Below are 20,700 nucleotides of genomic sequence, written 5' to 3'. Positions count from 1 at the left end.
AAAACAACCTGTCCAGAAAACAAGTTTGTGGACCAAGCACCAAAATTATCTCTAGTTAGGAAAGGATTTAAGCCTATTAGTGGCAGAAGCAGGTAATTGTACTATTGCAGATGTCTCTGATTTATGCCATAAATATTGCTGCTGAAAACAAGAAACCCTTTTATTAAGGGTGCTAAATGACCTCCTTGTATCCAAACATGAATCTGCAGATTCATTAGTGATTCGTTATCAGCTATTTTGCCAAATTTTAATAGTAAATATCTTTTTACTCTCTTTTGATTTAGTTCAATTAAATGTTCTATTATCTGGAGTAGGATATTTTGGAAAAAATTGTGTATTATTGTGTACTGCATAGCCACTAAAAACAGTCTCTGGAAGGAGGGAGGCATAAAAAGTGCTGCATCACTTCTATCTCAGTTTCCTAAATCTTGGACTTTCTGGGAGAATTGGGAATATATAACTAGAATTTCCAAGGCACCTGTGGAATGCTGGGAAAAAGAAGCCTAATAAATTATAGGGCATTAGATTCAGAAACACTGGTTTACATTATGCAGCACTCTCACTTTATTAGGTATACCACTGGAATGCTCTGGTGGTATAGTTTTTAAAAGTCTAGGTTTAAAAAAAACATACCGAGTATATACTAGTTGAAAATTGTTTTTGTGTAAGGGCAGGTCTGATGTTGGTTTTCACCACCTTGTTTTTCCTTCTGGAATGATTGCCCTGGAGTAATCATAGATGAATTAAAGCAGATAGTTAGTAAGCCATAGTTATAGTATTAGGACATTTGCTGTGTCGCTCTTAATTGACCATTACTATATACCAGGTAGATATTTTTGGGTGAATCTTCTTTTTCTTTTCTTTAAGTATTAAAAATACTTAAAGATGTATTTTTCATAGCTATTGAACTGATCTTTAAGCTGTCATACTTTTACTCTTTTTACTAAAAAGAGACATTTTACTCTCTTTAACAAGTGATTTTTGATAGAGATTTGTGGTCATCATTCCATAATGTTATGTTTGAGTTGGATATCATAGTGAATGAATGGCCTTTAAAATTATTGGAAGACTTGGTACATTTTCAGTTTAACTAACTCACAAAAGCCTGGACTTTTATAGAGATTTTCTAAGGAAGTCTTTTCATGGTAAGAAAAGGAAAGTATTCAGGAAAAGACCTTTACTAGGTACCTTGAGGAGTGAATTTCTGAGGGAAATATGTATATTATGGGAATATAGGTTTGTAAGCTGCCAGTTAACTTCTTATTGTTAGCTTTGTACAGTATTTTCTGTCATTTATATGCATTTCAATAAAACATTCCTGAAAATAGTTCCTTAAGAGATAAGAAAAGTGGATGTTGAGAAAAAAGTGGCTCAGAAAGAAATAGCAATTAATTAAAAATGATTCTGAAGCCATTATTATAGTAATGCATGTTCTGTTTTATTTCAAAACTGATTGATTTTGGCTTAATGTTTTATGTCAACCATACTATTATGGCTGTGGTTCATAAAGCATAACAGTCTATGATTTATGAACCACAACCATAAAAGTAGTATTGTATATGGACTCATCCATGATTTATTCAGTATTTAATGATTAAATGAACTATGATCTACTGTAATTGGCATATCCAGGCTCAATATTTTATTAATATGCCAATTACTGTAGGTCATAGTACATTTAATGATGAGTAATGATTAATTACAAGAAGAGCAATGTAACTTTTAACTATCTCTTGTTAAAAAGTTTTAATTGTTTTTATTTATGTGGTCTTGATAAAGAATAGAACCTAAAACTATTGAATTCTTGTCTGCTACATTTTATCATTGTGATTCTTCACTTCAAAGTTGTTATATTTAATTGCCGGATAACAATTCATTGCTCATATTGTTTCTTGTTTTAGTCTCCCTTAATTTGTCTTCATTCTAGAGCACAAGATGAAATTTGTACAATGAAAACAAAAGATAAACATATGGGATTTTTTTGGTTTTCATTCTTATTGTATAGATTTAGTATTCTGTAAATGCACTACTATAATTTCATATTAATATCCATGTGTCTACTTTATTACAGTGCCAAACTGATTTTTTAAAGCTATTCTTCTAAACTACTACTGAATTTGCAGATTTGCAATTGTACCCAATTACCAGGAAAATAAAGAGAATTCTGAAGCTGATTAGCCAGATATAACTCTCACAAAGCTAAAACTGGTATAGCAAAAACAATGGAATATGATTCATAATGGCATATATGGAACATTTAAAAAGATCCATTAGGACTTGGCTAAATGCAGGTAGTCCTTGACTTACAACCACAATTGGGACCAGAATTTTTGTTGCTAAGCAAGGTGATTGTTAAGTGAGTTGTGCCCAATTTTATGACCTTTTTCCCCCTGGTTAATGAATCCTGCAGTTGTTAAACCAATTTGGAAGTGACTGGGAAGATTGCAAATGGCAATCACATGATCCTGGGCTGTTGCAAGCATCGTAAATGCATACCAGTTGCCCAAATTTTGATCACATGGCTATGGGGATGCTGTGACAGTCATAAGATGAGGAACAGTTGTAAGTCACTTTTTCCAGTGCCATTGTAGCTTTGAATGGTTGCTAAAGAAAAGTTTGTAAATCAAGGACTATTTGTACTAGTTGGAAGGATTAGATGCATATTCTGGCTAAGCAGATTGTGATTGATAAAGTAGGTTGACAGGACTATAGATTTGTGTGCAAATGGCACCTCTGTCCTGGATTATCTTCTCCACTCATTTTGGAGTAACCTTGGAATATTCTGTACGAGTTCCTCCCTTATCCAGGAATGAATAACTTTGAAGAAGAGTAACATGACAGTTTCTTTCAGGAGCTAACAGGGCTTATGGTCATAACCATAACAAGATTTCTAAGGCTTGTACACCTCTCTTTGCTTTCAGATACCAATCCTGCTACAACATACAATATTGCCAGGTTCTGCCAGCAGTACTTAAAATATGTCAGAAGATGATAAGACAGTTTTAATGAGCATCTAGTTTATTTTAGAGTGATGTGTATTGTGATAGATTTAGTTTGTCATGCTCTTTTACTCCTATCCCTGTTTTTAGTCCTCCTCATTAGATTTTAAAAAGATATTTTTGGCTTTTGACATGATTTTTCTTATTCTAATGTATCTTGTATGATTTTGATTCTTTGCATCTTGCCCACCTTATGCTATAATAAAAGTTTGATTTGATTGATCTGAGGGTTTCTAAGGAAGAATAATTGCACTTTAAAATTCTCTGTCTGCACATTTTCTTAGCAAATCCTACAAAAGTTATTGTCTTGCATTTAAAGAGAAAGGTCAATCAGTAAATCTTTCTTTAATCTTTAAAACAACAGCTAGCAGAATCTGAGAGAAACCTTTTAATATACTCCTTATATCATAGCCTTCCTAACCTGGCTGCATTTTGGCCATGGTACAACTTTAATTTTTATCTGATAGTTGTCCACTCCCCAGAGTCACTTTTAGTGAAGTGGGTGGACATACAAATTGAATGAATACATTAATGAAATTTATACATTCAAAACTATTAAATATGGAACATTTATCCTCTTACTATACTGAGCAATAAGCTAACGCCTGGCTGGATTGAATTTTGTAGAAAGTGGTTGTAGAACTTGATCCTGTGATCTGATCCAGCATAGCTGTCTTATGTTTAATGATATGCTATACCAGTGTTTCTCAACCTTGGTAGCTTGAAGATGGGTGGACTTCAACTCCCAGAATCTCCCAGCCAGCGCTGCTGGCTGGGGGATTCTGGGAGTTGAAGTCCACCCATCTTCAAGCTACCAAGGTTGAGAAACACTGTGCTATACAATGGATGTGCCTGTTGTTACATCTGTGTACTCTTGGTGTCTCTGACCTCATGCTTTCATAACTATTTTGGAATTATAGGTATATAAATTACTAAATTTCATATAAATGGTTGGATTCTTGCCAGTCTCTAACACAACAGATCTGATGTAATATCTATTAGCACAGTAAAAATAACTAATGGTGGAATAACTAATGATTCTTGTCATGTAGATTAAAATCTTTGTTCTTTAGACAAAAGTACAAGCATGCATGAAAAGGGTGTTTGTACAGTGCACTATTGGGGCCGGACAGACACATTGTACTTGGTTCTTTAGGCTTAGATGTCGAAGAGGAAATCTTGTTAAAATAAATAGCAAAGAGCTTTTGCCAGGCATATGATTTTACAGAGAAAACTCAAGTTGGCTTGGAGGAAGGGAGGATTGGTTAGGTTAACTTGCCAAATTTCCTGCAGAGCTGCTTTATTATCTTGTTTTCATAACCATTTAAATAAGAGCGAATTTTGCCATAGAAGCTGGTTAAAATAGACTAGATTCAGTGAAGTGGCAAAATTTGGTGACTATTCTAACAGCATTTCAGTAAAACATGCTATTCACTTTTATGTTTAGTTCTGAGGACGCTGGCAATCCATTTCTCAAACCTTTCCATGCTTGATTTCAAGAAAGTAAACCAAATTTTGAATCACTGCCTTGTCATGTTTTGCATCAGGATTTATCAAAATTACATCGGGATCATAAAACCTACCCATTCTGAAGTTTCAGTTTCAGTGGGGAAAGGCGCAACCAACCTAGTTAGGTAATGTTTGTTTTACGGATGAGTGTTCCCATGTAAACATTAACTACACAAAACACATAATGTCCTGAACCAATCCTGGGAGTGCCTTGATAAAGAGTTTGAGATGGAGAGCCACTCATTTAGTTGGCCTTTGCAAATACTGTTCTGTAGGAACAATTGTGACTTGGAAGCCTCATTAGCCCTATCTTTATGAAAAGGTAGGAAGGTCTGCTCCTGCACAGGAGAGCATACATACTACCATTATGGCTGCTCCACCTGTAATGATCATGTGCTCTTTGATGGACTGTGATGGCCCTTAAGACATTACATCTTCATTTTCAGTAACAGCAGTACAGCTCAGATTCTTCCGATGTTGATGAGTTTCCAAACTAATAGTCTGTGGCTTAATTATCTGGTAACTTGATGTTATGCCAACAGCTGTGGTTGGCATCTTCAGAGGTGAAAGTGAGCTGCCAAGAAGCGTGCAAGAGAGCAGATCAATTTCAGCTCTGAAGAAGCCAGCCACAGCTGCTGGCAAAACATTGGAATATCAGTTTGATGTTGGCCAAGAAAGCCTACATCTATAAATTAGCTGCTGCTGTGGTTCAAATCAAATTGGTGTGAACCCAGTTTGGAGCATCAGCTCTAGATTTTTGGGGTGAGCAATTTCTCATTGGCAGAAACACTCAGCTCTTTGACTTTCTATCCTCTCTCTACCTGATAAACTGTTTTTAATGTTACATTTCCACCCACTGGTCTTCTAAAATTAAAGAGAGGAACAGCTTGCTACTCTCCTTGACAATTACCAGGGTTATTCCTTTCAAACCACATTGTAAAAAAACCCAAAAAGATGGAATGAGTTGAAGAGGGCTCCCACCAGCTCCTGAGTTTTTTCTGATCTGATCCGTGTGAGTCAGTTGAAGGGAGTGTGCCATCATTTGGTAGTGAAGACAGTCCCATGGTGCTCAGAAAATTATTTTTAAACTTAGTGGAATGGAAATGGCTCTGGGGAACAGCCTTTCAACATCATCTATGAAAATGCACATTTTTGTCAAAAATTAGTCACTACTGTACCCTCCTTCATTCTTGCCTTTCAGTAACTTGTTTGATGAAAAGGTACAAGAACTTTGGCATCATTGAAATGTTACAAAATTTCTATACCTTTACTAAAAGTGCCCTTGTGGATACATATTTTTCCCTTATAATCAACATGAGAATTTTTTTGGTGCAGATTTATGCTAGCTAAGGAAAGCGGGTGTTTTTCCTGGGTAATAGCTCAGTAGGTACTAGTGGTTTTTGACTTTGCTGGCCACCATAGAATTTGATATGAAATCCTGGGTGGTATGTGCAGAATGTGGTATAAAAAATATAACCTAAAGCTGAAAGACAATAATTGAAATATGTCCCACAGAAATCCATATTTAAAGATGGTCAGTTGTCATCTTGGCATCTACATTGGTCTTAGCTGTTAACGTTTTGCATTTGCAGTGCTACTCTGTAGCAAAAGATGCCTAAAATCAGAAAGATGCGTAAGTCAGTAGGGCTGTGCGAGATTCAAAAATTATTTGGAAGAAATGCTTCCAAGTTGTAAAGCAACCTGGGTTTTTCCCTCCCAGGCTTCCTTGTGACCTTGCAGAAAAGTACTGCATCATTAACCCATACAATTGACCGAACTAATTCCCTAAAGCAAGGGGAGCTTTCTTTCAGATTCCTATGGAAGCCCAAAAAAAAGGCAGGCTGGCTTAATTAATAGCTATGCTTACATAAGGACTAAAGTATTTTTTGTGAATCATTCTGAAGCACGCTCAGCCCTATAAATTAGCATTGCAAGGAAGACATTTGTATTTTTAATCTTGAGTTAATGTGTGACTGTGGCACTTCACCTTTATAAAGTGTATATTAAATAACACTCTTAATAGCAGGTAAGGCAAGAGGGACCAAGGGAGTGCTGGTGAACAAACACTTCTCGGGATCTGCTCAGCTTCCTTTTAGAAAAAAATGTTTCACAAATTTTTTGAACTGCAACAGTTTATTTACACAAGTGGTTGCTAGAGGTCTTCGTGTTCAGTCATATGTATGCAGTTTGGTACTGGGTTTCTAGAGCTGTGGATTGGACATTAAAGGAACAGAATCCATAAATCTGATTGCTTCTAAAGCCAAATAGTGAAGAAAAAGATAGAATAGCAAAAGCTTTCTCCCAGATTTCCTTCTCAAATCACTTTTGGATGAATAAGCAAAATTATACAGATGCCCCACTTGCTAAATGGGGTTGGTAAGTGAAGATGTCTGGTAAAGGTGAACTCAATTCATATAATTCTTCAATAATAAGAATTCATGATTTAACCATTGCAGGCTGTTATCCTTTCCTTTGAAAACAACATGTGCAGCTATTCTGATCTAAAGCGAAAATTGCTTTGGAAAGGTTGTGGGCATGCTTACTCTAGAAATTGTCATTGCATTAAAGAAGCCACCCCTTTTCATGGCTTACCTGGTAGCCTCAGGGTTCCTGGAGAATGTGTATCTGAATTGAGGCCAAGTATGTGACAATTTGTTGCATGCTGTCTGGGCATCCTTAACTCAAAACCATATTGCTGTAGGAATGCAGAGCTACCACCCAAATGTAAGAAAAATATGGAAGCATTCAGAGTGCACCTATACCCATTATCCACTCTGAAAGTCCTTTCCTGCCTCGGATCTGAATTACTGTGTCTCATACCTTTCCAAGTTCTCCTGTCTCACTTCAAAGATGAGAGAGATTTTAGATCTTGAGAAGAAATAGTAATCCCCACAAACAGAGATTTTACCTGATGTGTTTTGCAAATGTCCCCCTCAGTCATATGCCATTAACTACAAATCTGTTCCTGGGACACTGCAGACATTCCAAAATTCCACCTTCTCTGCAATTTTAGGATGCCAACTTTATTTCTTCTCTTATGACTCCTTACAGAGTGGGACCTGAATTCCAGTGTGCTTTTCTTCTGCTTTTCTGTTTCATTGGAGAGACTATAAGTGTTTGCCATGCGTCCTGCCTGGCAGCTCACATTTCATGCTTGCTTGCAGTGAGCTCCTGAAAGCAATCTGCAATCTGCCATTCGGGAAGACAAAATAAAGGAAAAGTGGATTAGGTTTCCATCCATCAGGAATGGCTTGCAAATTGAATGGGTTATATTGTGACACAACTTACTTTGAAATAGAATTTGAATCTTCCAGAGTCAGAGATCACCTTACACACAGTTAGATGTATATACACAATTGCAGGTATTGCCCCAGTTCGGAGGATAGCATTTTCTTTGCACTTTTTATGCCTGCTGACAATCAAATGACGTGCAGAACAATTTTAATATATTATTAAGGGTACCGGTGTACAAATGAAAATAATTAATAATGGTGCAAGAATATAGTTCAGTAGATTAAGAAACAGCAAAGGAAGTAACCCCACCCAAATTTAAAGGATTGACAACACTAAAGCATGCTTTACACTTTAAAAAACTTAATTTTGTTTAGAGGAGTGCAGATGCTAAGAACTGTTACATAATGCAGTACAAAGAGTTCAAATTACAAACAAAAACTTCCTGTTCTAAATTTTGTATAGAAAACCAATCTGCATGTTGCACATTTCAGACTTCTTATATGGATAGTCAACCCTTTTCATGTTAACCACTTGAAGGGGTGAAAGTTCTTACATTCTGCAGTCTAGTTTTTGGCTTATCTCCATTCAGTGGACTCTCGGTAGAAGCAACAGCTTCGGTTTCTTGAAGAGAGTTTGAATAGCTCATTTTGTTTTCAATATGCTTCACTGGGTCTCCTATATTTGCAAATGCACATTCTCTATAATTGGCACATTTTTCTGTTCCTGTTATGTCGGAGAATAGACAATCTATTCCTTCTGCCAGTCTCCACCCAGGGGGATAGGACGTCTTCCAGGGTTTGTACAGTTGGGTCATTTTCCTCAATAAGCAGAGTCGGAGAACCAGTTTCTGAACTTCCTGTGTGCTCTTGTTGGACTTCAGCATCTGTGTCTGAAATTGGAGTTACTTCCTGGGACTCATTTGCTACAGCAATGCTGGTTGATTACAAGTTCCTACACAGAAATGCTTAAAGCAAGAAATCCCTCCCTGTAATTTTTTTTCTTGGAATCCCTGAGGAAGGTAAGGACAGGAAAAAACAGCCTTCTCATCAATTGCCTGAAGACGAGGCCTGCATTATTTATTTTATTACATCACATTTTTATTCTTCCAAGCTGATTTACAGTTTTCTCGCCCTTTTTTTAATCCTTGTGGCAGCTTTATAGCTACTTTAGCAGAACATTTTAAAGCATAAATATGGTTGAAAAACTACAAGACTAAATTAAAACCATGTTATATCTTTCCTGCGTGAATCAAACCATCATACTAAGTCACATTGTGGTTTGCTTGTGCTTAGTTTGTTTGCTGAGCAAAACCTTCATTTTGTGTCAATTGTGGGTTAAGGGCAGGAGTGGGTTCTACTTACCTTTATTACCGGTTCGCAACGGGGCCGTGCGCATGTGCAGAAGCATTTTGATGACGTTGGAGTCGGTGGGTGGAGCCTCCCGCCGGTTTTACTACCGGTTCTATAGAACTGGTGTGAACTAGGGGCAACCCACCACTGGTTAAGGGTGATGGTAACCTATTAAGCTATGGTTCGCCTAACCAAGAATAAATATAGTTGACTGGCTTCATGTCACACATTTAGGTGACACATTGTTTAATGACAACCACAAGAGCTGGTTTCAGGAAACATGTTAAGCCATAAAAAAATACATACAATTTGGTGGCATGTATAAATACAGCCAATAAATCATGGTGTATTCAATTTATTATTAAATAATTTGCACTTAGCTTGGTTTTCAACATATATGTACATTTTTTATGGCTTAATAGAGCATTGGATAGGTATTTCTAAGTTTGTTTGGTGGATAGTGATTGGCTCAGAGTTCCCAATAAGTTCCACAATGAAGAAAGACTTTGAAACTGGGGCTCTGAACCTCACCTGTCAATCCCACTAGTGATTGCCTTGGTTCCTAAAGTGCCCTTTGATCAAATCGAAGCCTTAATGGCTTTTTAAAGAACATTTTTTTCTGTTTAACTCATTATACATCAAATACAGGTTGTGATGGTTTGGATACTTTTAGCATCACTTGGAGGTTAAGCCCTACATCTTTTCTCCATATGTTGATAAAGTGATAAGTTACCATTCATGGGAAACAAGATTCTCTGAAAGGTAAAGTATTACTTCATGTAGTGTGTGTCATGCTTTCTAGCTTGCTAACATGGATAACGCTATGTGAGAATGTATTCATTGCACATGGGAAAAACTGCTCACACTATCTGCTTGGACTTTTCATTTTTCACCTAAATTCCAGGATTTAGTGTCATCACATAACATTTAGCCAATGTGCAATGAGTACTTTGAACACGGGATGACTGCTGCTCAAATATAGTATCTGCTTAATTATGACATGGACTTGAAGGAGTGTATAAGTTTTGCTGCTTTTTGTTTGTTGTTGTTGCATTGACATCATCTTACAAGGTTGTTGTGAAGTTAGTATATCCTATTTTTCGGCTTGAGAGGATGATAGGAATTGTAGAAAGAAAGACAAAAGAAAGAGTGAGAGCAGTCAACGATATCTTCCCTACTAAAATCTGCCTCTTTAGAACTGCTTTTTCAAATTTCCCTAACAATTTCATGCAGTTATAATAATTTGCTAGTAACAGATTACTCCAGAAAAGCATCTGTTGGCAGTGCAGAATGGCTGAACTGAATTTATTCTGTTGCTCTGGTTTTAAGTGTTGCATTATATTTTTTTCCTTGAACTTTTTTCTTTGAAAACTAAAATGCTAGCTATAATGAATTTTCTATGTAAATCTTACAAAGAAGATTTAGCAGTGAGTTTTCTTACGTTTCTTAACTCTAGTCTTTTTTGTGTATTTAGGCTGATTTTTAAAGGTATGAAGAAAAGTGTATTTTAATACATTTGCTTACTTATATGGAGGACAGTCCAATAGCAGAAAAGAGGTTTTATTGCAAAATTATACCCAAGAATGTTATGCTGAGGCTGGAAAAAAAAATCAGGATACTAGTAGCACTTTTTCCAACTAACCAACATTATTAAAAAGTTTTGTAAGCTGCAGTTCATCCTTTGAGATATATAGAGTGGCTAGCTTGAAGTAGAATTTTAATTGGAATGGGGTGAGGAGAAGGAGGGTGAAAGACAGGTTATGCAGATGCAGGATATATGTGACATAGATTATCACTTAATAAAAAAAAAACCCCGTTATGTTTGTTGAGACATTTTGAAGATGGAAAGTACCTTCAAATCTGCTGTTTGTTCCTTAAAAAAAACCCCAGGTCTGACACAAACAGTGATCAGCTGTACAAATTCTTCACTTATGAACTTTCTCATCCATGCATAACTGTACCCCCCCTTTTTTTTTTAGCCTTTTTTAGTCTTTTTTAGTTTTTTAGCTTTTTAAATTGTCAATGGGTTTTAGTTTGAATTGTTTTAAATTTGGGCCAAAGTCATGTAATTCTTTTAATAATTTTTAAATTTTGTATTGGTATGTGTTTTAGTTCTGGCTGTGCACCGCCCTGAGTCCACTAGGAGAAGGGCGGTATACAAATTGAATAAAATAAATAAATAAATATCTGGTTAGGCTAATCTTGTGTTCCAGAAGAACAAAGGCAAGATGCCAACTATGGTAGTCTGAGACAGCTCCAAAGTATGCCTACATTTTAAAGCCGCCTAAAGTTTGACAAATCTCATCTTAGGTGCCTTCTCATGCCTCCTAGTACTTTCCAGTGGAGTGCCATTGCCTTTATATGGAAACTATCTGTTGTTTTGAAAGCCTTCTTTTGTTGTGAGACTGGTATATTCTGTACCTCGCTGTGTTTTCTTTACAACTGGCATTGTCTATATGATGTATAAGCTGACAATTTCCTGAACAAATCTTTCTGCCTCTATTGCTTTGAGTTGGCTTCACATACTCCAGTCATCCAAATAATGGCATAAAGCCACACATCATCACTCTACCATGGCATTAAAGTCTTGTTGGCATTATATATTAGTGACAATATACTATTAACATACTGATATGTGGGTGGTTAAAATATTTATACCTAATGAATTAATGTATTTTACTATAAAAACATTTACAGACTGATCTAGGATTCAGAAAGTCTAGTAGCATATTTGAGACTAACAATTTTATTTACAGCAGATGTTTTCATGAGATGCAGCTTATTTCGTGGGTTGCATGGAGTAGCTTGAATGAGCTAGATTAACTTTTCCCAAATTGATAACTTCCATGGCAATACTGATTGGAAATTATGGATGTTGCACTCTATTCTATCTAGACTAGAGGATCAGAAACCAATATTTCTGAGATGTTTTCTTAAAAGTTAAACTGAAAGTTAAACATTCTACTCTTCTTGGGGTCTAGAATGAAGTTCAAGAAGTGGGGAAGTGGGGAGTTACTGTCACTCAAAGACAATGGGATGGAGAGTATTTCTATGTAAAAACCAGTCTGTCATTTTCATTCTCCGATAGGCATTACTGCATTTCAGAATGGAGCCATCTCCATTTAACCGAAGGCAATGGGCTTCACATTCGCTGAGGATAACTGCCAAAGAATTGTCTCTTGTCAATGCGAACACATCATCAGCTCTCCTACAGAGGTTCTCCAAGTAAGTTCCGTTGGGATTTTCAGGTTGTGACTTATCAAATAAAAAGTTATTTTTAAGATACATATTGCTATAACCCTTACTGTAGAGAATACCATGTTTTAAGACTTGATGTATCAAGTTTTTTTTCCAACTCGAAGCAATTAGTGAGCTGAGACGCAGTAAAATTTTGTGCCCAATATCAGTTTTTCTAAAAATATTTAGTAAACATAGAGAAGGCATATGTTCACACACAGAATTTTAGACATTTTTTACAATTAATACTCCAAAACTGTGCTGTAATTAGGCATGTCCATGTGAGATGCAAATTGATAAATATCAGAGCTTCCTAATGAGAATTTTCAGCCATGGAGCAGAGGTGAGGAAGGGGATTGAGAAAGTGTAATATGTGTGCCTGTGTTTGAGCAGAAAAACAAAATCCTTTCCATATCAGCTCACAATAAGCAATTACTCCTTCCCTGAATACTCGTCAACCAATTCAGTTTTTTCTTTTCTTTTTTTTTCTGGCCAAGTGGCACATTCTTAAACTAAATACTTAATTGGAGTTAGCCATACTTTTTATTTCCTAAGAATGCTTAGAAAGTAAACATGGACATCCCCCCCAAGACTTTTTCTATAAGGATAATACTATAATCTGATACTTTACTTTGTAGCATTTATTGTTTCTGTTGTTATTCTTTGTGTAAATTCCCCTAATGTCTGGTGGCCACATCAACAAGGGAAATGTCTGACATGTTGGGTCTACTGGCACTGCATTGCATACTCCCTGGCTTAGCTAATGGAATCATCATTAGCTTGATACAGGGATGAATATTTAAAGCGGAAAGTATTTTGCTATGTATTTTTCAGGAATTTGCTTTCTTCCTTTTAAAATTTTATTATTAGATATGCACGCCCAGCTGAGCCATACAATCATCAGAGGCTTTTTTTTTAAAAAAAAATTAAAAGCATTTTTTCTACAACCTCTTCGGCTTAAAAAATGCTTTTAAAAGTTAAAAAAAAGCCTCTGATGATTGCGCGGCTCAGCTGGGATCATCAGAGGCTTTTAAAAGCATTTTTTCTACAACTTCTCGAAGAGGTTGCAGAAAAAAATGCTTTTAAAAGCCTCTGACGATCCCAGCTGAGTTGCCTCATGGTCAGAGGCTTTTAAAAGCATTTTTTTAAACAACCTCTTTGGCTGAAGAGGTTGTAGAAAAAATGTTTTTAAAAGAAAAAAAAGCCTCTGATGATCAGGCAACTCAGCCTGGATCGTCAGAGGCTTTTAAAAAGCATTTTTGTTTACAACCTCTTCAGCCGAAGTCACCAAGCCACACCCACAGAACCAGTAGTAACAAATTTTATATTTCACCAGTGGATAGGCAATTGAAAGGTGACAAGTAGATACTAGGTTTCAAGAAAATTGAGCAAGCTTGAACTGATAAGGAACAAATGGAAATAATGGGTCTAGATTTAAGGATCTTTTCTTGGAATTATGCAGATTCTCTGACCTGCTGGCCTCTATTTTTGGGAGCCTGAAAGGGTCAAATATGATGACGGCAACTAGTGTGTACTTTGGAGATTTTGACTGCTCAATAAACATGTCCCATCAAACTATACTTTGCTGCACTTTATATATGTTTGATTGCAGTATGTAACTATAGTTTAGTCAGATGTATTTTGTTGGTTTCTGGCTGGTCTATGCTCCAATTTCTGTGCTGGCACAATATCTGTAATTTTGGATTGTTGGTTTACACATGACACTAAACTTGAGTTAATATAAGGTTTTTGAACCACATTTCTATGTATTAGAAGACAATTATGTTCCTTTGCAGAAAGAAAACGCAGGGAGTTGAGAAAACAGTATTTTTGTTCTTAGGAAAGTAAACGTCATTGTAACCAAGGAAAGAAAGAGCCACAATTGGCAGCATATTTTGCCTTAAGTGTTTTCAGGAAATGCCTTCCCTGAATTCCTGAGAGAAAGAAAGAGAGCACAAGTGAGCATAGTTCAGTTTAAAATTTCCAAAGGAGACAGGACAGAATTGAAAAGGCCTGGCTGTTGTAATCCAATCTTTCAGCAATTTTACCTGCCACTAGCATGGCAGCACCTCCTCCACAGGCTGAAATTAGAACTGATTATCTGTGGACTTGTTCAAGATGGACTAGCAAAGGCTCACACTCTGAATATTTTCAACACCCAACAGCTTCAGTGGGGAGGCCCGTTCATATACAGAGGCTGCTATAACTGATGGGCTGATTTCTTACTTCTTGATGAAAAGAAGGATAGTTCCAGAAGTACCAGTGTCCACCCAGATAGGTCTTCAAGGAATCCCAAGCTTTTTTCCCCCAATAGATTTTAAAAATGAATTTAGTTTTTTTTTTTAATGAAAATTAGTAACTGAACAGATAGCTTCCAGCATCACTTTTATTTTCAAGGGTACTCCTAGACCCCATCAGCTTGATAGATGGCTGCAAGAGAGAGCCTTGTTTAAAAATATGTGTGTCTTCCTTAAATTAAAACAAAAAGTGCTCCACACTGGAGATTTTCCAGAATAGGCTAGACAAGCATTCGATCAGGAAGGTATAAGGTGTCTAGCCTTGAGCAGGAGGGTTGGACTAGATGATCTCCATGCTCCCTTCCAGCCCTATGATTCTACAGTATGATTCTATGAAATGGACAAAAGTAGAGAAAGCATCTAAACTCAGGTGCTTTGTGATGTGTGTTGTTTGGCAACCACTATTTCAGAAGGGCACACAGAACTATTTTAAAAATTCCAAATAGACTAAACAGACTAAAAAGCAAGGAGACCCTTATTCCCCGATGTAGTTACACTTGTATTTTTCAATGATTGTATGCTGATCTTTGCTAATGGTATTGCAATACCTCCAATTAGTATTTAATTTGACTTCTTTTAGGCCACACAGTGGAATCACAAATAATTTTGGATTCTCAGAAATGTGTAATTTGACAAGAGGATGGCTGGTTCATACCATTAAGCCACATTTTGGCCAAATTAACCCCCATTAAAACATGTTAATGACAAACCCAGAATGCTAGTGTAATAAGTCACTTCTGCACATAAGCTTTTTAGCTTTGAATTTGCTTATTGAAAGCAGATTAGTACAAAGCAGTGGTCAGTTGCCCCCGGTTCGCACCGGTTCTATAGAACCGGTAGTAAAACCGACCCCTCTAGATTGTTATCCAGACAGTGGGCATAATCACACCTCCATGAAACACTTCTGCGCATGTGCGCGCGCGTGTGGCCCCGCTGCAAACCAGTAGTAAAGGTAAGTAGAACCCACCAGTACAAAGGCTGAGAGAAGGTTAATCACAGATATTTTCAGAGTATCGGAAAGAAACTTTAAGAAGATGCAATATAGTGAGAACTAGCTGAAGCATATTTTGTTCAGGTTGTAATGTTTTGAGGATGGGAACAGATCATACTGGCATTCGTCTCACCATTTGCTTCCCATGGTTAACTTGCTGCCCCCACCCACATTTTGCTCTGTTCTATAATAATATAAAATTGTCATTCCACCAGGAAACTACTGAATCAGTTAAACATATCTGATAACTTTACTTGCCTGCTAAATGTTTTCTTGTTCAATGTTATTGTTACTTTAGCAGAATGTTACTTCATTTTTCTAATTGGTTTTAATTATTAAAAGCTACTTTCAAAAGTGCGCCCGCAGGGGTGGCAATATAAATCCATTAAATAATTTCTGCATTTGCTTCGGTTAGGCTACAGACTAACCCAGCCCAATGTGATATGTTGTCTGAAGTTAGAACTACCTTTTAAAAATGTAAATTTGAGGATTATAGTGCCAGAACTGGCTAAATTATTCTGGTATCGTAGGCAGAAAATCCTACAAGCCTCTTTCTCTGGAATAAATAATAAATGTAGTTTTCAGTAAGGGAGACAGCCTTGCCTTTATTTATTCCTAAAGAGGGAAACAATGAGGAGCTGCTTTTTCTCCTGGCTGTTTCAATTATTGGCTGTGGAGGTTCTATATGAGGGCTCCAAACTCTGCATAGGTGCAGCCAAAATTAGGACTAGGGACTTGGTTCCTAAGCAAAGTGGTCACTGAGTGAAACCATTGAAGTACTTAATGATCAAAGTTCAGGTTCTTTTGCATTACAGGCTGCCCAGAGTCATAAACGCAAATATTAGTTGTAAAGTTATTTTTTCCCCCATCATCATTGTAACCGCACATGATCAGTAAACGAGCCAGTTGCTAAATGGGTGCTATCTGCACCCTGTGAGACAGTGTGAGAGCTTCCAGGGCAGGGAGGGATCATCTGATCCTCATCTGATCACTCTTAAGAGCAGCCAGGTCAGAGAGAGAACAGATTATACTTGTATTGCTTTTTCCCATTTTCCTACCCTTCCCTTCCCACTGTAAGTACTGTTAGTAGCACCCGGACTGACCTTTAAAACCCAATCAGTGTCAGACTTAGTTAATCCTTCGATCCCAGCATTGTAAGCTAAACTAGGAAGTAAAACCAAAAATTCCATAAGAAGGCATAGCAAAATACTTTATTCTTTATACATACACGAGTGTGTCTGTGAAGTCATCAGAAATTAAATATAATCTGAAAGAGAGTTTACTTTTTAATTATGTAGGAGGAGAGCCATGTTGTCTGTTGTAGCAAAAGATGCAAAATGTGACTGGACTGATGTAGGATTTAAATTCTTTTTAACAATAAAGTTGAAGACAGATTGGTTGTTGTTGTTGTTATACAGTAGCCTGATCTGGGAGTTCTTCTCACTAAAAACATTTTAAATCCAGATTCTACAGCCAAATATTGCATCAGCTCACAGAGACATTGCTAAGATTCTGATTTGAACCTTAGCAACCATGAGTGGGTTTATACAACATTCCGAGGCATAAACTATGGTTTACAAAGCAGAGAGGCCAGGCGTGTATAGCTACTATCCTAGATCCAAATATTCATTTGAAAATAAATAAATAAAAGCAGCTCTCGTGTTTGTTGCGTCAGTTCATTTGGTAGAAATTTCAGCAATATATGAGAACAAACCAAATATCAGCCAGGAAACCAATGAAGCAAGTGTTGCTGTTTATTCATCAAGACAATCCAGGTTTGTACCTGGATTTGAATGGCCCAAGACAAAAATAATGCTTGTCTGTCATGATTGAAGCAGTATGTAAAATTGACAAATAGGTCATAGAAAGCATTGCTCAACAACTGTAGTAGAGAGGCATGTCTATAGACCAGGGGTGTCAAACTTGTGTCGTCATGGCAGCGTCACATGACATATCGGGACTTTCCCACCCTTCGCTAAACGAGGCACGGGGGTGGCCAACAGGTGACGCATCCGGCCCATGGGCCGGGAGTTTGACAGCCCTGCTGTAGACCAAAAGCATGCAAAGACAGGTCATAGCTAGTGTCATCAGTGAGGCACCATGGAATATTTCTCCAATTAATTCTCTCAGGGATGTTTCGATTATAGAAGCCTGGAAATAGGGTCTATTTATGCAACTTGGTGTTCCTTGGAGGAACAGTGGGACTTAATTGAAATTGAATAATAGTTCAACTGAAGCAGACTGAAGGCTATATAGCTCAAAGTTTTGTTTCTCACAATGACCACATACTTCAATTTTGTGCTTGTTCTTGGAGTACTACTTTGAACTGATAGCAATAGCACTTAGACTTATATACTGCTTCACAATGCTTTACAGCCTTCTCCAAGCAGTTTACAGAGTCAGCATATTGCCCCCAACAAACTGGATCCTCAGTTTACCGACCTTGGAAGGATGGAAGGCTGAGTCAACCTTGAGCCGGTCAGGATTGAACTCCTGGCAGTCGGCAGAATTAGCCTGCAATACTGCATTTTAATCAGTGTTCCTCTTCCAGAGATGCTGTTTCAGCCTTTCTCTTAGTTTTCTCTTGAGCAGTGTTTCTCAGGCTTTAAGATGTGTGGACATCAGACTGGCTAGGGAATTCTGGGAATTGAAGTCCACACATCTTAAAGTTGCCAAGCTTGAGAAGCACTGCTCTACCTGCATCGGGTCTACAGGGCCTGCAATTTCCAAAGTTCTGCAGCACTTGAAGAGCATGTTGCAGACATTTGAAGAACATTAGGTGGTGAAAACTGATGCATGTGTTTATGTGTTAAATATTTCGCTGCTGGACTCTTGAAACTGAGTGTTTGTACAAAGTACTGAATAAATTTCTGGGAAGCAAATTTCCTCTGATCGTGGAGGCATGCTGGATCATAGCTATTGAGAAAATTCATGATCAGTTACAATTGTAGAAGATCCCTTAAATTAATCTGAGCCAGTTGCCATTATCCCATCTTGATGAAGAGAGATTTCAGAATCCTATGTTGCTGATACACCTGAAAAAGCCTGATAGAAGTGTGGGATAAAATTGTTCTGAGGGGGGTAGCACCCTGAGGCAATTCAAACATTTTCCTTACATTAGCTCAAGCATAAGATTGGGACAATGTGCGTACACATTAAAGAACCTCCATTTATTCCATATTTCACTGGAGTATCAAGTGACTATATTCTGTGAGCATCCTTTTGATCTAACCTGTTTTGCCAGGAAAGGAACTTGAATTTTGTTGCAACATATATATATGTATGTATGTATGTATGTATGTATGTATGTATGTATGTATATGTATATGTATATGTATATGTATATGTATATGTATATGTATATATGTATAATTAGTAATAGAATCTGTATCTGGAGGCTGCTAAAGATTGCAAAGGGTAGGACAAAGGCTATCAGATCAGCCTTAGTCATGGGTGTGGTGATCAGCCTTTTCAAGAGCAGTGACTCGCCTCAGGTTTACTATTATCTTACCTGCTGGTTTTAACTTGTTCTGCAATTGCTGCTTGGTATGAAAACGTGGAAAAAAGTCATCTTGAAATAATCCTCTGTCTTGAAGGCTTTTAATAGTTCCTCATCAGAGGCCTCTGAGAGGACCACAAGCTTCAAAAAATAAATAGCTTTACATAATTATAGATAGCTAATGCTATGGTGTAAATCAATTGCACAATGGATATCCTTGTTAATCTTTTACCACAAAATGTTACTCAATTTTTATTTAACTTTAAAGGATAAACTTTTATTGTGGGACAAACTTGTTGGATTTTGTCCTACTTTATCAGAGTGAGCCAGGAAGTATTAGGGCAGCTGGATTACAATTCTTTTTTTTTTTCCTGTGGGTATATTTGCATATGAGCTGATCTGGCTGCATGAAATTAGCACTTTTGCATTTTGCAAAATGATCCGTAGCTGGTAAAAAGTTCATATTATGATATATCTGTCACATGTGGCCCTTTAAAATATTTATTTTGTTTAGTTTTGCATGGGATTTTCCTGGGTGTTTTTTTAATATAAGATCACATTTTTTGTTCCCCTTTTCTACTAAACTGTGATATCAATTACTTGCAGCTTATTATTAAAAAAATAATTAGTTGTTTCTTGAAATTTTGTATACATATCATTGAAAAGTTTAGTGGTTGGAATAAAAATGTTTTTTTCCCACCTTTTGCCTTTCTTTGCTGTAAAGGTACCAGAAGGCAGCTGAAGAAGCGGCTGCAGAGAAAAAAAGAAGTGTAAGTATTTTTAAATGATTATGAACTCAGTAGTAGCATGACAACTTAATGACATCTCAGTTTTTTGATCCCCTCTAGCAGTTACTCTTGAATTTCCTCAAAAGATTTTCTCCGTCTCCTCTTCCAGTGCTGACTTTGAGAAATGTTCTTAGCCTTAGGCCTTAGTTTAGACCAGGGGTGGGGAACCATGGCCCTTTTATGACTTATGGACTTCAACACCAAGAGTTCCTGAGCCAGGCATGCTGGCTCAGGAATTCTGGGAGTTGAAGTCCACAGGTCATAAAAGGGCCATAGTTCCCCACCCTGGTTTAGACTTTGCTATGACGCAGTTTCTTCTTTTCACACGAGGGTTGACTAATGAGAAAATCAAGTAAGTTTCCTGACACTCAAAACGTCTGAGACGCTAAATTATTTGTCCTAGATTCAAAGCACAATAGGTTGCTGTGTTCAGCTTTTATGCAGTTGTAATGCTAACTTTCAAATTTAGATGCGGGCTGTCTGCATAATTCTGCCGCTTGTGTTAATTTTTTAACCGATTCCTTAGATTTATGTAAATAAGGTTGATGGTTCTTGATTATATTTTATTCAGCAAAGTAGCAGTCTGAAGAAAAAAATAAATAAAGCTAACATGCCATTGCTTTCCAAAATAACATCTTTACTATTCCAAGTAATACTTTCCAGCTGTTCAGAGATTTTTTTTGTTATCAGATACTGTTTCTGACTCAAAGCTTCAGTTCTGAAATGGGAACATCATAATCCCACCTAAGCTTCCCCCCTCCCTCACATCTCGAAAACTCCAGGCCTAGAATTACAAA

General features: G+C 37.0%; 1 protein-coding gene across 4 annotated transcripts in view; it reads left to right on the top strand.

Annotated features, from left to right (window-relative positions):
* Positions 1–20,700, top strand: part of LIMA1 (LIM domain and actin binding 1) — a 73,530-nt gene that overhangs the window by 2,816 nt on the left and 50,014 nt on the right. For all 4 annotated transcript variants that reach the window (XM_034412434.3, XM_034412432.3, XM_034412431.3 and 1 more), the window contains exons 2-3: positions 12,180–12,316; positions 19,840–19,885. In XM_034412434.3, the coding sequence (XP_034268325.2) occupies positions 12,198–12,316; positions 19,840–19,885 (165 nt within the window). In that variant the 5' untranslated portion in view covers positions 12,180–12,197. The remainder of the gene's footprint in view (positions 1–12,179; positions 12,317–19,839; positions 19,886–20,700) is intronic.

The sequence above is a fragment of the Pantherophis guttatus genome, chromosome 2 (genome assembly GCF_059756535.1).
Source record: "Pantherophis guttatus breed Tessera chromosome 2, ASM5975653v1, whole genome shotgun sequence".
In the NCBI taxonomy this organism is placed as follows: Eukaryota; Metazoa; Chordata; class Lepidosauria; order Squamata; family Colubridae; genus Pantherophis; species Pantherophis guttatus.
This window is presented reverse-complemented; position numbering and strand designations above follow the sequence as displayed.